The sequence below is a fragment of the Trichogramma pretiosum genome, unplaced genomic scaffold (genome assembly GCF_000599845.2).
Source record: "Trichogramma pretiosum strain Unisexual culture from Peru unplaced genomic scaffold, Tpre_2.0 scaffold38, whole genome shotgun sequence".
NCBI classification, from domain to species: Eukaryota; Metazoa; Arthropoda; class Insecta; order Hymenoptera; family Trichogrammatidae; genus Trichogramma; species Trichogramma pretiosum.
In genome coordinates this window covers 852,905-868,084 of record NW_019641677.1, presented here as the reverse complement: position 1 = coordinate 868,084, position 15,180 = coordinate 852,905, and the positions used below count along the sequence as shown (strand labels likewise).

The 15,180-nt window shown below is 42.6% G+C and overlaps 2 protein-coding genes across 2 annotated transcripts in view; one reads left to right on the top strand and one right to left on the bottom strand.

Moving 5' to 3' along the window:
- The window catches only part of LOC106650644 (serine-rich adhesin for platelets), a 59,383-nt gene extending 50,832 nt beyond the window's left edge, over positions 1–8,551 (bottom strand). Inside the window, exon 1 of the mRNA XM_023460751.1 lies at positions 8,485–8,551. Coding sequence (XP_023316519.1) covers positions 8,485–8,551 — 67 coding nt within the window. The remainder of the gene's footprint in view (positions 1–8,484) is intronic.
- Positions 8,552–10,735: 2,184 nt separating this feature from the next.
- Positions 10,736–12,373, top strand: LOC106650645 (ankyrin-1-like). The gene has a single exon (XM_014368785.1). The coding sequence runs from the start codon at positions 10,736–10,738 to the stop codon at positions 12,371–12,373; it is 1,638 nt and encodes a 545-aa protein (XP_014224271.1).
- The last annotated feature ends 2,807 nt before the right edge of the window (positions 12,374–15,180 follow it).

Below are 15,180 nucleotides of genomic sequence, written 5' to 3'. Positions count from 1 at the left end.
TCGGTAATTCCATGGAAAAAAAGAGATGAAAAAAACGTATGAATGAGAGGACTTCTGTGCACTTGTCGCGTTGTTTTTCCTTCCTTTCGACACGCTCACGTTTGTATGTATATAAACTGTAAAATACTGCCACGGCAGTCGCGTGTATCTGCGCGTCTGTCGCAATAATAAATAGGTATACATATTATATACACACATACTCGCTATCACGGCTACGTACATATTGTCTACTGTAATTCGTCCCCTTTTTTTTTCACCGCAGCCGCGTTAAAATGCACAATTGCACCAGATGCGGAGCGGAATTTTGGCCATTCCACGCGCGTACAGAGAAAGAGAGAGAGAGCGAGCGAATGAGTGAGAGAGTGGAGATCGTTGATAATTGTAAGTAAATGCGATTGCGATCTTGCGTTAGCAACTTTGCATACGTATCTGAGCAAGAGAGAGAGAGACCTACGATGCAAAAGTGCAGTGCGGTGTGTTATATACTCCAGCGGATCCGTGAGCGCGCGGATTTTTTTCCCTTCTTTCGCTCTTTCTTTCTTGAGATCAACTTTATGTGCGCTAGTACGTACGTGTGTGTGTGTACGTGTACGTGTGCACGGGTTACGGAAAGACAGAAAAATCATAGAATTTAATGCAAATAGTTGCGAAAACACACAGATACACACAGCACACACCACCGCGCGCGCGCGAGAGTGAGAGAAAGATCGAGCGAGCGCTTGTAAACCCGTAATGTATTTTCTGCATACAAATGGGCTTTAATAAGATCTTTTCCTTCGATGAAATTAATTTTTAAAGCCGCGCGCGACTGCGCAAAAATCGACTGCGCCACGCGCGACTGTGCCTGTACAGAGATTGGGATATATGTGCATATGCAATAATATACATGCAGGGAGGAAAAAATGCGAAAAATTATGTGTATATGTAAAAAGTGATGAAAAATGAGTAATAATAAGTTGATCGCTAGAGAGACTGCGGCAGCAGCAGCAGCAGCAGCTGCGGCTGTGTACGACAGCGACGACGTGTAGCTAATTAGATCGCAATAAATATATGTATTGCGTCGTGTCGCAATCTATATTATATGCATGCATGTGTGTATGTGTGTGTGTGTGGAACACTTTATGAGAGTGCAGACGAGCATCCGTCGATGAAAGCTCGGGCTGTAATATAGAGTAAAAGGAATATTTTCGCAATTAATACACTCCTTATAGATGTGTAGCACGGGTAGAGCCCCCATATAGCAATGCAGAATAGATAAATTATACTCGCACGTCGTTATTTTCTGTACTGCTGCCGCTATGTGGCCCCGTTACATCACGTATTACATATAAATCCTAATTGTTTGTCAATGCGATACGTGCGCCACGATACACACAAGACAACACGTGTAATAGGCCTGCACCGCGCGCGCATGCAACGATGAGGTATACACATATACGAGCTGGTAGGTAAAGGTTTGTGTAAAAATTGAAAAACGAGCAGTCATGGATTACGTCAATGACGTGCATGTGTACGTGTGTGTCCGTGTGTGCATAGATGAGCAGACGATCGTAATAAGTAACACACACACAACACACGCTGCGGCGGGAGTTCTGTCTATCTGTATATTATGCCGCGCGCTCCGGCCAGACCATAAAAGGATTATAATGCAGCGAGCTATGGTCATTTCCCTGTAGGCGAGCGAGCACCACGATGATGCTCGAAAGTCGTTCTCTTACTCTCGTGCTATTCAATATCGCTGTGAATTTTGTTTGTAACGTAACGTTCGAGGGCATACGTTGATGACTTTTTCCATTTTATATTTACTTTGAAATTACAATCAGTTAGTCTTAAAAACCAGTGATTTTATAAACTGAGAAACATGGTAGTAACCAACACTGAAATAAATGAAGCGGTACTAATGCCAAAGTTGAAACGAATGCACTGCAAATTAATTTGACTAAAATGGGAGTTCATGAATAAAAACTATAATAATGCTGTCATTTAATAAATATTAAATGGCAATGCTCGCAATAAAAGTAACAATAATATGCTTGATCAACATAAAACTTTAGCTATATAATGGTAAACTAGACGTTAAAAATTCCACGTTATGTAAATTTTTTCCCGACAGTAGTTCACAAGTTACCGCTAGATGGCGTAAGGCCGAATTTTCGAAACTCAAAAGAGAAGAAGCAAGAAAGCAGGTTATAAAGCAGGTTTTAAACCATCTTTTCGACCATCTTTTTTAGTTATATTTCATCTTCTATGATTGTCTTAGAGCGCTAACAGCTTGCAACCAGATCGACGACCGGCTCTCTTACGCGCGTATATAGAAAACTGCGCACGAGCGAAATGAATTTTTCATGCGTGCTATTAAATGTTCAAACGTTACAACGCACAGCCGTGTGTGCACGCGGCCAACCGATATCGGCTCTGCGGTTTTGCATGCGTATAAAGCCACAGATCTATAATAAACCCCCTTGCGAGGAGCTATAGCTATATAGTCCAGCTACTAAACTGTTGCTCGCATCCTCCTATATATATTCCTCTTTTCCATAATATATAGATACGCGCGCGCGAGAGCAAGAAAGAGGAAGAGGATCGTCGATCCTTAAAGGATCTTTAAAAGCCGTCCATTAAATCCTCTTGCCAGTCCCTGCGGACTCGTCGGCTAGATGTATACAGACACACACACACACACACACACACACACAGGTGGTTTTGTGCGCAGCCTCTAATGAAAAGCATCCCTGCTATGCGCACGAACTGCAGCTATATGCAGGTAGGAAGCGCGACTCGAGCCCACTATTTTCTAAGCAGCTTTTATATAGATACACACGCGTACACACACATACACGTGCTCGTCATTCCTTGCACTCCTTATGTGTGTGTGTATATATAAGGTAAAGAGTAAAAAGGGGTAAATTTACGAGTAGTCCACCTGTCGCGGAATTTTTCTCTCTCTCTCTCTCGAGCGCGTGCTGTGCTCTTCCTTCCTTCGTGCGCTATTATACAATGGACTCCTCTAGGACTCGTAAATTGGATCAGCTGCTGCTGCTGCTGCTTCTGCGTGCACAGCTCGTTACTTCCTTCTATGTCCCGATAATACCACCACTACCGCCTGTGTATGGTATCTACCGCGCCGATAGATTTTTTTTTATTGTCCCGAGTAAACGTTAAACTCGAGAGTTTTCGATGAAAACAACAACAACAAAAAATCAATTATTAGCTGGGTTTATTTTAGCTTCTAGAGACACGATGCTCTCCTCCGCGCAGAGGATGTAGTACGCGAGCTTTATTACGTAATTTTGCGAGAAAAATGTTTCGAGCGGGAACTATTATTGCATCGAATCGGCGTTTTTTGACCTATGATCATTACAACTAAATCGAATCGAACATGTAGTTGAAGAAAAAAAAAACAACAAAGGACTACGATGCGTATTTTGTCCGCGGAAAGATAACGAAAAGAAGAAGAAGGAAAAAAAAGAGACGGACAAAAAAGCGATCGATCAAAGCTCGCTCCGATCCATCATCGTCCTTTTTCCCCATTGTATATATTATTATATTGTGTAGGCCGTTCTACACCATTATATATATAAAGAGAGAATACGCATCTCCGATGCACAGCTATATAGCACCGTACATACATACATATAATACAGATAGACGCAGTCCGCGCACATGCCGCTATAGGCTCGCCGCGCCGCGTAAGGTGAATGTACGCGCGCGCGCATGGAGAGATATATAGGAACGTGTGTGCTTTAAAGGACGAGAAGGAGCAGCAGCAGCAGCAGCAGCGAGGCGAGCGCGAAGAGAGTTGCGCAACTCGCTTCTGCGGCGCGCGAACAGTCACCTGTAGCTCTCTTTCTCTCTCTCTCTCTCTCACTTACCCACACACAAATACTCGCACACACACAGGTATGCACGTTCAGAGATGCCAGGTAGTAATAGCTTTGTATGGCTATAAGGAAGCTGCTCCTTGCAGTGCTACTACTGCTATATATACCTGCTGCAGCATAGGTTAAATGGCGAGTTTCCGCGCGATTCGAATCGCCCGATAGAGAGAAGAACGGCGAGGGTGACTAATTATGTGGGAGACAAGAGCGAGAGAAGAGAGAGAGAGATAGGGATAAGGAGTCTACCTATACGGTATGTGCTATATACGCAGGGAGTCTCTATCTCTCTTTGGCTTTGTTGCGCAATGCTGCCTCTCTGGTGCAGGCCAAGCCGATGCAGATTATATTGCATATACGCGAGCACGGCCAACTTGTTGTTTGTTGTCGTCGCTGTTGTCTTTTTATTATTCCACGATGTATGTACGTAAGTTATTATAGCATGAATCCGTGGTTATACGGGATTATTTATCTTGGGAATAGTCTGAGAATTGAATTAACGTGGCTAGAAACGCGCGTGAGTTCATAACAATTGCCAGAATACTTCCAAATTTGACTCGATATTAGAAAAATTGGTAAAAATAACGCGTCAATCGTCATAAGCATCAACTTCGATTCATACTCGAATTACATTATTCTCATTTTATAACGATCGCCTCGCATACCACCACCTCGTTCGCGTCGACAGGTTGATCCTTTTCTTTCCCCCTTTTCTCGCTCTCGCTTATCCTTTCATTATTCCGATATACTCGGTCAAATTGAGTCTCGCTGACTCGCTTTGTAAAAGCGATCATTGCAAAGCTCGCCTTCTTTCTCGCGTCGACGCGCTTTAATAGTCTCTCTCTCTGGCGATATCAGCTCGACACCAGTTCATTGTCTCCGTATATTACCAATGGCTCGCTCGAGATCCGAAAAGCGAATTTCTTTGAGCTTTTAGCTCGGCCCGTATATAGTAATGTACATAATTTTCAACGCACGATGTATTACAAAAAACTCGATTGTTCATTAATCACCCGCGTGTGAATTAAGAGCGTAACGAACCCGACGCTTCAGATCTTTTATTTATTTGCTCTTTTTTCTTAACTTCATTTTAATACACGTATTATTATAACAATTGCGCGCACACCCGGTCTGATGGATTTTTGACTTTGGCCATTATTATATGTATTTATGTAGATATTATAGCGTATCCGAAGCCTCGGGTATACAAGGTCGATTCTTTTTTTTTTTGCATCTTGCTTCATCGCTGATGTGCTTTTTTTCTCGACTGGCGAAAACCTCGAGAACAAAGTCGCCGTAACGCAGCAGCAGCTGTAACAGCACCGGTAGCACAGCTCGGCCCACGAAGCTTTTACGATGTTGCTCTTCATATATATACAGGAGGGACGATTCTTGAGGCGCGTGTGGGAAGCAGCAGGAACAGACTCGCCGTTCGTTTCCCTCTGTCTCGTGCCTATCAAGGTAGAGGTATACAGGATCGGTGCATTATATATAAACTGCGCATCGCGAGCTTAGAATCTCTCAAAGGCAGGTAGTTAATTTTGCATAGAGATAATAGACACGATCGCGGAGCTCGCGCAGTCGAAAGCGAAGCACGATATGCTCGAGCGTCACTTAATTTATACTCGCGAGCACTCCGATCAATTAGCTCGGAGCTAACTCTCGTGACCCTACACATACAAAATATCCTCGCGCCTACCGTCGTTACGTAAAAGTCCCAAATGCACAGACACATTTATACAGCGAGTATTCGGCTAGGTGTAAAATAGTCTATAGGTGCATCACGTGCATAATATTATGTATAGTAGTATAGGAGCGCAACGAGGTGAGAAAGTTTTTCCTCGCGTGCCTAATCGTTGTACACATCCGCGCCTTTTTTCCGTACCAGTTACACGACGGTATATATATAGGTACTAATTGACACTAGCTTAGATCGCGCAAAGTACGAATGTCGTGGAATTATTACGTGCACGTCGCGTCTCTCGCCGAACCGAGTAAGTCCACGAGGCGTGTATTTACGGAAAAGCTGACTGCACAAAGTTCATACGTGTCTGGCGCGATCGTAAATAATTCATCGCCTCCGGCCGCAGTGCTACAGACATTGTGCGGAGTCGCGAGATCGCCTCGAGGGGGTGGTGCGTATATATCTAGGTATTACGTATAAATGAGCAGCTCGAGGCTATCCATATTATATTTATAGAAAAATGTATGCGTATCATATGCACTTATACGTGTAATGCTTCTCGGTCCGCTGCTTTTTCCTATAAATATATGCACCGAGATGCAGCACGGCACAGCCTCACATATGTGTGTGCAGTCGACTTATGGGTTATAGACCTAACGCCGAGCTGAATGGCTCAAGAGAGAAAGACAAGACCACAAGCACGCGAGGATCCGTATATATGCATGCTTGGCTGCACCGATGCTGCTTTATATATCCTCGAGTTTTATATAAATATCAACGCAGAAATTTCCTGGCACGTATATAAGAATATATACGCGTAGCGATAAAATAGAAGTCGCGCATTTTTGCGCCTTTCCTATGCGGATCTATCGCATACGCGTGTGTGTCCCATTAATACGGCTCTCTCGCGAAGAAGCTGCTCGCTCGCTCACGCGTGTATACCCACGTGTGTGTGTAAAATATATTTATACATTATTGGAGAAAAATATCTCTGTCGTTCGGTATAACGGCAAAATTAGATACGATCGTGCTCGCCGCGCAATAGAGCGCGAGAGAGAGAGGAGTCGATGGCCTGATCGGTATGGGATGATTTTACGATCGCTCGCATAAATATATTGCTGCCTCGCATACTAGTACATCGGATAATTTTGCACTCGCGCGCGCGCGCGACTCGATTAGAGAGACGAGGAGAGGTGAGGTGAATTCGCCGCACTGCGGTGTCGCATATTTTTCATTCTTTTTCTTACGTCCACTTTATTTTTTTTTTCTTTGCATCATCGTCGTCGTAAAAGCTCGCGCTCAGAGATGACGTCAAATAAGTAACGATCTCTGCTCGGACGATGCGCGTGTATACAGTGTTACTCTGTACCATTAAGCGTATACGGACGCGCGTATCGTCATCGATTAAAATAACAACAACGCGACGCCGTACGTATAATACAGTGTCTAACGACGAGTTATAGTGGCACACGATTGCGCATGCAAATATTTCATCGCGTACTTCACAACGCGTATGTAACACAATCATCTCGTCACACACAGCGCATCGGCGGCATCGGCATCAGCCTCGGGATCGCTATGAGGAACATGAAGTTTTGCCCTTATATTCTCCCTCCTCGATACAGCTCTTACATCGTAGTAATAGTGCTCGTTCATTTTCATTTCAATTTCCTCTCGAAGAGATCTGTCGGCAATTGCTCCGCGAACACCTGTGCGACCTTGTCTCTCTCTCTCTCTCTCACTCACTCTTTAACTATACACATGCAGCACAAGAGATGTTCAGCAGTAATAGTATGTGCAGCTCTCGAAGCGAATCTCTATCTCTCTCTCGCGCGCGCAATCGATATATCCCGTAGTTATAATACCGCACTGCCTGTATGTATGAGTTAGCATTCTCTAATGGTGGGATATCATGACTTTAATGCGATATATATACGCCGAGCTCTATTAAACGCCGCAACATCAGCAGCAGAGCCGATTTTTATCCCGCGTATACATCTCTCTTTATCTCTCTCTCTCTCTTCTGCAGCTCCTCATTGTTTTTCCCTGATTTGTTTTTTCTTCTTTGTGTATACGTATTATATACCTATATGCGCTATTCTCGATCGTCGGTAGCTGGCGAAGAAGCCGCCGCAGCCAACGGATTGACCTTATAATTCAGCTTTTCCGCGTCTTCTTCGGTCTCTCGTTCTTCTTCGTCTTACGGTTGTGCTTCTCGGGCGCGCGCGTGCATATAAGCGAGCGATTTCAATCTGCTGCTGCTGCTGCGCTCAAGCGAGAGAGAAAAAAAGGAAGAGAGAGAGAGAGAGAGAGAGAACTTATATAGCTGCACTGCCGCGTTCCAACGCTGCATTTTCATATCGCTCAGTCCCATCGAACTGTTGCTGCTGCTGCTGCTCTTCGTATACGACTGTTATATATAGTTCTGCATTAGCGAGCCCAGCTTGTATATGTATACAATACGTATCTATCACGGAAAGAAGACGACGACGACGAAGAGGACGACGTGAGAGAAGCAGAAGAAGAAGAAGGATGAAGGTGCAGCAGTCGGCGACGCATGGACGGCCGGCGACTATATACGTGAGCTACCGTGTGTACAGTGACAGACAGTACGCACATACACACAAACACACACAGCAAGTCATTGCAGTGCCCGTATGTGTGTGCGTACGCCTATATATAACGCATTAAATTGAAACGCAGCAGCCGCACGCCGAGGACAAATATCCATCAAACGCGCGAAGGTGCGCACGCATTCGGACGGGTGATAAGGCAAAAAAAAAGTCAGACTTGCAATCATGTTTTTTTCTGATAAATGAAAAAAAAAATTTATAATGAATTATTTAATTTAATAATCTTCACACGAGTTTGAATTTCGCGCTTACCGCGCGTGCTGCTTTTGAGATCACTGCAGCTAACGCATACAGCTAACAGGTAAGGCAAAGGTCGATTCTGATTTCAAACGATCGATGCACACGATGTGACGTAGCATCTTATCTGTCGCAGTACTCGATTCTAAGTTACGTATAACCCCGACGGAAAAAAAATCGTTCATAAAAATTAAAAGTAGCAACTAAAAACATCATATTAAATTGTAAAATGTAAAAAAATGTAAAAAAAATCTCAAATTACTAGTGATTTCGAACAGCCAAGCATTAAAAAAGGCAGCATAAAATCACATTTTTTAACACTTTTTTACATTTTCTTCAATATGCTATCTGCGTGTGATCGCATCGACCGCAGCAAGTCCATGTAACTACAATGAGCTTGAATTCATAGGGTTATAATCTCTATAATTATAGGTAAACAAATGTAATAAATAAACTGTAATAAAAAGTAAAAAAGTGTAGAAAAGCGTATCACATGTCCAAAATTGTTAGTAATCTTACTTTTTATTACAGTTCACAACATTATTATGTACTTTATTAAAAAAAAAAAAATCTCCTCGGGGGTAGTAGTTTAATTCGCACTTGTCTGTAACTCGTATTTCTCAGTTTTTTTCGAGTGCTGCTACTCGTGTCGGTGCGGGTTGCTCCGTAAAGCCAAAGTCGTTTATATATTCAGATAAAAATTAGAAATTGACAGGCTAGCGAGGTAGCTATATGCTACTATTGCTGTTGCAGCATACCTCACGTATATGGGCGGTCCCTATTACGCTTGAATTAAACTTTCTAACTACGCGAGTTATACATAGCTTCGGCCACGTCTTTCTTTTTTTTACTTTCCATGTATAGACCGCAGTGTATGCAGCAGTAAGCGTCGAGACGCCGTCGAGTGAACAGTGCAAGATCGCAACGAATACAGCTCGTGATTTAAAAGAAAAAGTATTTCATATTGCAAGTGACTGTTTATGTGTAAGCGTCGAGACGCCGCCGAGTGAACAGTGCCAGATCGCATCGAATACAGCTCGTGATTCAAAAGAAAGAGTATTTTATATTGCAAGTGACTGTTTATGTGTTACTTTATTAAAAAAAAACCACTGGGGAAATAGTCCAATTCCAACGTGTCTGTAACTCGTTGTATTTCTCAGTTTTTTTTTTCGAATACTGCTACGTGTATCGGTGCGGGCTGCTCCGTAAAACTAGAATCTTTTATATTCAGATAAAAATTAGAAAGTTATAGACTAGCGAGGTAACCATATGCTACTATTGCTGTTGCAGTATACTTCACGTATATGGGCGGTCCCTAGTACGCTTGAATTAAACTTTCTAACTACGCGAGTTTTCGGCTACGTCGCATGTATATATCGCAGTGTATACAGCAGTAAGCGTCGAGACGCCGCCGAGTGAACAGTGCAAGATCGCAACGAATACAGCTCGTGATTTAAAAGAAAGAGTATTTCATATTGCAAGTGACTGTTTATGTACTTTATTAAAAAAAAAACCCACTAGGAAAGTAGTCCAATTCCAACGTGTCTGTAACTCGTTGTATTTCTCAGTTTTTTTCGAGTGCTGCTACGTGTATCGGTGCGGGCTGCTCCGTAAAACTAGAATCGTTTATATTTAGATAAAAATTAGAAAGTTATAGACTAGCGAGGTAACCATATGCTACTATTGCTGTTGCAGTATACTTCACGTATATGGGCGGTCCCTAGTACGCTTGAATTAAACTTTCTAACTACGCGAGTTTTCGGCTACGTCGCATGTATATATCGCAGTGTATGCAGCAGTAAGCGTCGAGACGCCGCCGAGTGAACAGTGCCAGATCGCATCGAATACAGCTCGTGATTTAAAAGAAAGAGTATTTCATATTGCAAGTGACTGTGTTTGTGTGTTACTTTATTAAAAAAAAATCCACTGGGAAAGTAGTTCAATTCCAACGTGTCTGTAACTCGTTGTATTTCTCAGTTTTTTTTTTCGAGAACTGCTACGTGTATCAGTGCGGGCTGCTCCGTAAAACTAGAATCGTTTCTATTCAGATAAAAATTAGAAAGTTATAGACTAGCGAGGTAACCATATGCTACTATTGCTGTTGTAGTATACCTCACGCACATGCGCCGTCTCAACGCTTGAACTAAACTTTCTAACTACGCGAGTTGTACACAGCTTCGGCCACGCCGCATGTATATATCGCAGTGTATGCAGCAGTAAGCGTCGAGACACCGCCGAGTGAACAGATTCAAAGTAAAGAGTATTTCATATTACAAGTGACTGTGTTTGTGTGAGTGTATATAAAAATGAGCCAAAAAGTGGATTTAGAACTGAATAGATGGAAAGAAGAGAATCATCGGCGGATCGAAAATGAACGAATTGAATATTTCGGTCCACTTTACATGTGGATCAAAAACTGGGTTGGCCCACTTCCAAATCTGCGTGATCATTTTCGAAAAGATCAAATCGAGAATATTCTGAAGGGTGCCGTGGAGTGTTCAGAAGTAGATATTATCAGATTTGTGATTAAGTGTGGCTACAAAGACGTACCCGACGTCGATAAAGACGGCAAGTCCGTGTTGCGTCGCAGCACACCAGTGCATTTTGCTGATAGATACGGGCTAGAGCGCTACCACCTACTCGATGATTTGTTTAAAATATACGACAAATTTGACGTGAATTACGTCGACGAAAATGAAGTTACGCATTTCCACGTGGCCTGCAAAGCTAACTGTAAATACGTCGTCGAGAAATTTCTCGAACTCGGGCAAGACCCTAATTGCCGCGGACAAAAATCGACCAACTCGCCGCTGTATTCTGCTGTGAGTTGCGGACGAAAATGGGAAGTCGAATTGCTACTGAGAAGAGGCGCAGATCCAAATTTGGCCAATGCAGAAGGATTGACACCTCTACATGCCATTTGCAATATCCAATATTTATACGATTATTACACCCCTCCCAATGACAGATTGACGCAATTCGACATACTCAAGTACTTCCTGGAGATCAACGACGAAATTCAGCAGACGGTGCATGTCAATGCCCAGGATAAGGAGGGCAACACACCGCTGCATTTGGCATTACGAATCGGCCGCAAGGAGGTTATCGAATATCTACTAGGAAGAGGCGCCGATCCAAACTTGGCCAATGACAAGGGATTCACACCTCTGCACACGATTTGCAATCATTGGGAAGATCGCCATGTCTTGATGAAAACGTTTTTCAAGGTCTGTAAGGCAAAACGTCAGTTGGTGCAAGTCGATGCCCGAGACAAGTCGGGCCTGACACCACTTCAATGGGCTGTGGCGTGTCTTTCGTTGAAAACTGTCGATGTACTACTCAAAAATGGCGCTGATCTGTCCAGCTTCGTTTTACCAACTACGGATCACTTCTGCCAAGTATTAAATTCACGCACTAGGTTTTATCATTTCCAATCAGATCTAGCGGCCAGCGCTATGGAACTCGTCGAACTTCTGACGAATAGAGAATACGAACTGGACCGAGGCGATGCATTGACGATCATGGAATTATTCGCTAAGTACGGCTTGTTCCAAAAATCGGAGGATCTCGACAACCGTTGGTACGATGAAGACTGGAGGTTCGTGGCAAAAGCGAAAAAGATCAAGATAAACTCAAGTCAGTCGCTGTACGACCTCATTCAATTGAGACCCGAGGAGGCGGCAAGACGATTCGCTCGTGCGGATCTCTTAAAGTTCGGCCACTCGAAAAAACTACGAGACCTGCACATAGAGGAAAGAGAGGCCTGCTATGTACATCTGTGCGAGACGCTGTCAAGGAGATTTTTCTTGCGATGGGCAGGGCCTTCTTTGTGGCAAGTGGTGCACTACCGGTTGCCGATTCTCTGCTGTGAAATGATCAACGAGGTTCTGATGAACGAAGATTTACGAAATATCTGTTTGACGGCTGAACGCCTAAGCTCGTAATGTCGATAAGCATACTCATGTTGTTAAATGCGACAGATTTTCTCTATGATCATTTAAATAAATTAATTTAAAAAAAATGAATTTCGACTTTTCTTGTTATAAGCACCCGATCATTTAAAATTAAAATACAAAAAATTGAGCGCATTTTAAATGTCCTGAAAATGACAATTTAATTGTTTTAAAAAATTCAAACCAGTTTGCAAACACTTAAGCTTCCTCCGCTAGATGGCGGGTGCTTTTTTGTCTGCAAATCTGCAAGTGACAAAGTAAAAATAGTTGTATAAGTCAAATCACAGTATTCACTAAGTTATATGTAAGCGTTTCATCAAGCGAACAATAAACATAATCGATGCGTTTTTTCTCCATCTGCGCAGCGATGCACATTTACAGACACGTTTCGATAAGTCTCTGAAGCTCTTAAGCTGTATTATATATAACACTCTCAGAGAGCTGCTAGTTTTGCTATCGGTTGGTGCCCGCCTCGTACTCGAGCTTATGCTAGTGGAGTGGCCACTTCTTCTCGCCGATACATAAGCATCTCCTTTTTCTTTCATTTCCTTTTATTTTATTTTTTTTCATACATATTATTCGCGAGCTCGAACGAGCAAAAAGCATTTTACTGTCGCTCCGCAGCGCAGTTCAAAGTAGCCGAGTAGCAGCAACGACAACTCCTGGACGCGGCTGAGAAAAACATTTCTCATACAAATAGGAGCTCTCTCTCTCTCTCTCTTGTGTGCGTGCACCTACGCGTTAAGTGCAGCCGCGACGTACGTACGGTTTCGTTTTTGTTCCCTTGATGTACACGACGCAAAGCTCGGTACACACAATATAATATCCCCTTATAGCCTAGAGTTTGAGTTGGAAATATAAGTAAGAAAAAAAATACGGAGCATTTCTCGAATCTGCGCGTGTACGCTTCCGCGACTACGGAGCTTATTATTGACTAAAGGAAGAAATTAAGAAAAAAAAAAATAAGTAAAGACAAAAAATGTCACTCGTCCATCCGCAACATTCGAACACGAGCTGGATCTAAGAGGAAATCCATCAGAATCCACCTCACTGCTTCGCGCAACCTGCGCACAACTCTACATAGATATACAACATATTATATACGACGAAGAGCGAAAACGTAGATAGGTATACGTGTACGTGTGTGTGTGAGAGTAGGAACGAGCTGCATAGAAAAGAGAGATAAAAGAAAAAGGCTGAAGAACTAGCTGTGCACTAGCTCAACGACGAGCGGGAAAGGAAAGGGCTCATCGACCGGTCACGCCGTATACACACACACACACACACACACACACACACACAGGTATGGGCTAGAGATGTGTGTATGTGCTGTATACGTGTGTAGCTCGCGCTCGCATACACACGTAGACCGCGATACGCGATGCTCTTCTCTCTCTTTCTCTCTCTCTCGCAGCACGAGCAAATTACGCTAATCCACATCGTCTATTTTCTCTCTCGCTCTCTCGAAGCGCTATATACAGCCGAGCGAGCGCGAATCTGCATACGGTAATGACTTCCTGTCGTCGTGGTATAGTATGGTCTCGTGCGCGTATATATGCAACGAGAGAGAGAGAGATAGAAATAAATAAAACACGAGTGAGTAGCAGCATCATCAAGGCCGCCTAGCTTTTAACTCTCTGTATATGCATGCCAGAGAGCTTATGCGCTGCTCTTCTCTCTCTCTCTTTTGAGAGTACCTTTTGTTGTTTAAGCGATTGAGTCGTTCTTTTTACACACACACACGCGCGCGCGTACACTCAGTGGAGCATAGGAGAGTAGGCAGTAGTGGTAAGGCTCGTGTACTAGGACGAGTATATCTTTTTTTGGGACGGGGTAGAAAAGAGATGGACCGAGAGATCGATGCCATTAGCCATTAGTGCGCGCATACACGATATAACACGCTTCTTCGCTCGAGCTTGATGAGCATATATATAGCAACAGGCGCGACTCGAGCGAAGGATACATAGAGCCGCACACGTACGTACGAGGCGAGCTTTTTTTTTTTACCTTTTCACTTTTTTTTGATTCGATACTCCTTCGAGCCGCCTAGAGAAGTCCTTAATGCGTATTCTATCAAGAGGTGCGGTAGCACCTAGCCGGCAAAGTATAAAAAAAAATTATAAAAAAATAATTTTTAAAAAAAAATTTATTTAAAAAGAAAAAATTGGTTAGAATTTGAAAAAAAAAAATTTAGAAAAAAAAAATTTTTGAAAAAAAAATTTTTGGAAAAAATTTTGAAAAAAGAAAAATTTTGACAAAAAAAAATTTTGAAAAAAAAATTTTGATATTCAAAAAACAATTTTCAAAAAATTGAAAAAACAATTTTCAAAAATTTTCAAAAAAAATGTTTGCGCAAAAAATTATTTATTTATACAAAAAAAATTATTTTATGTGTTAATTCATTGAAATTAGCCTTAATTAGCTGAGAATTGTCGGCTGGGTGCAGCGCACCTATACATACACCGAAAACGCCAAATCAAAAAAAGCTAGTTCGAGATGGGGTACTTCCCGTACTCAGAGAGATATAAGATAGGTATCATTCGATAGGGGATCCAAAATCATGAACCCATGCAAATTTTTGGATGATTTGGTGCATTGGTTCAAAAAATTGGACCATCCAAAGTTTTTTTACCGTCAAATCACGTTTTTTCTAAATTTTTTGTCAAACATGAGTCAGCCACGAGATCTCGGGAAATACTTAACCGATCGAAATTCTGACGCGAGATTTCGAAAGGTATACAGCTCTACTACAATAGTTCACTATCAGAATTTCCGATTTCCCGGAAAATTCGTCTTGT

Coding starts and splice junctions, on each gene's coding strand:
- LOC106650645 (XM_014368785.1), top strand. CDS start 10,736: ATGAGCCAAAAAGTGGATTTAGAACTGAATAGATGGAAAGAAGAGAAT.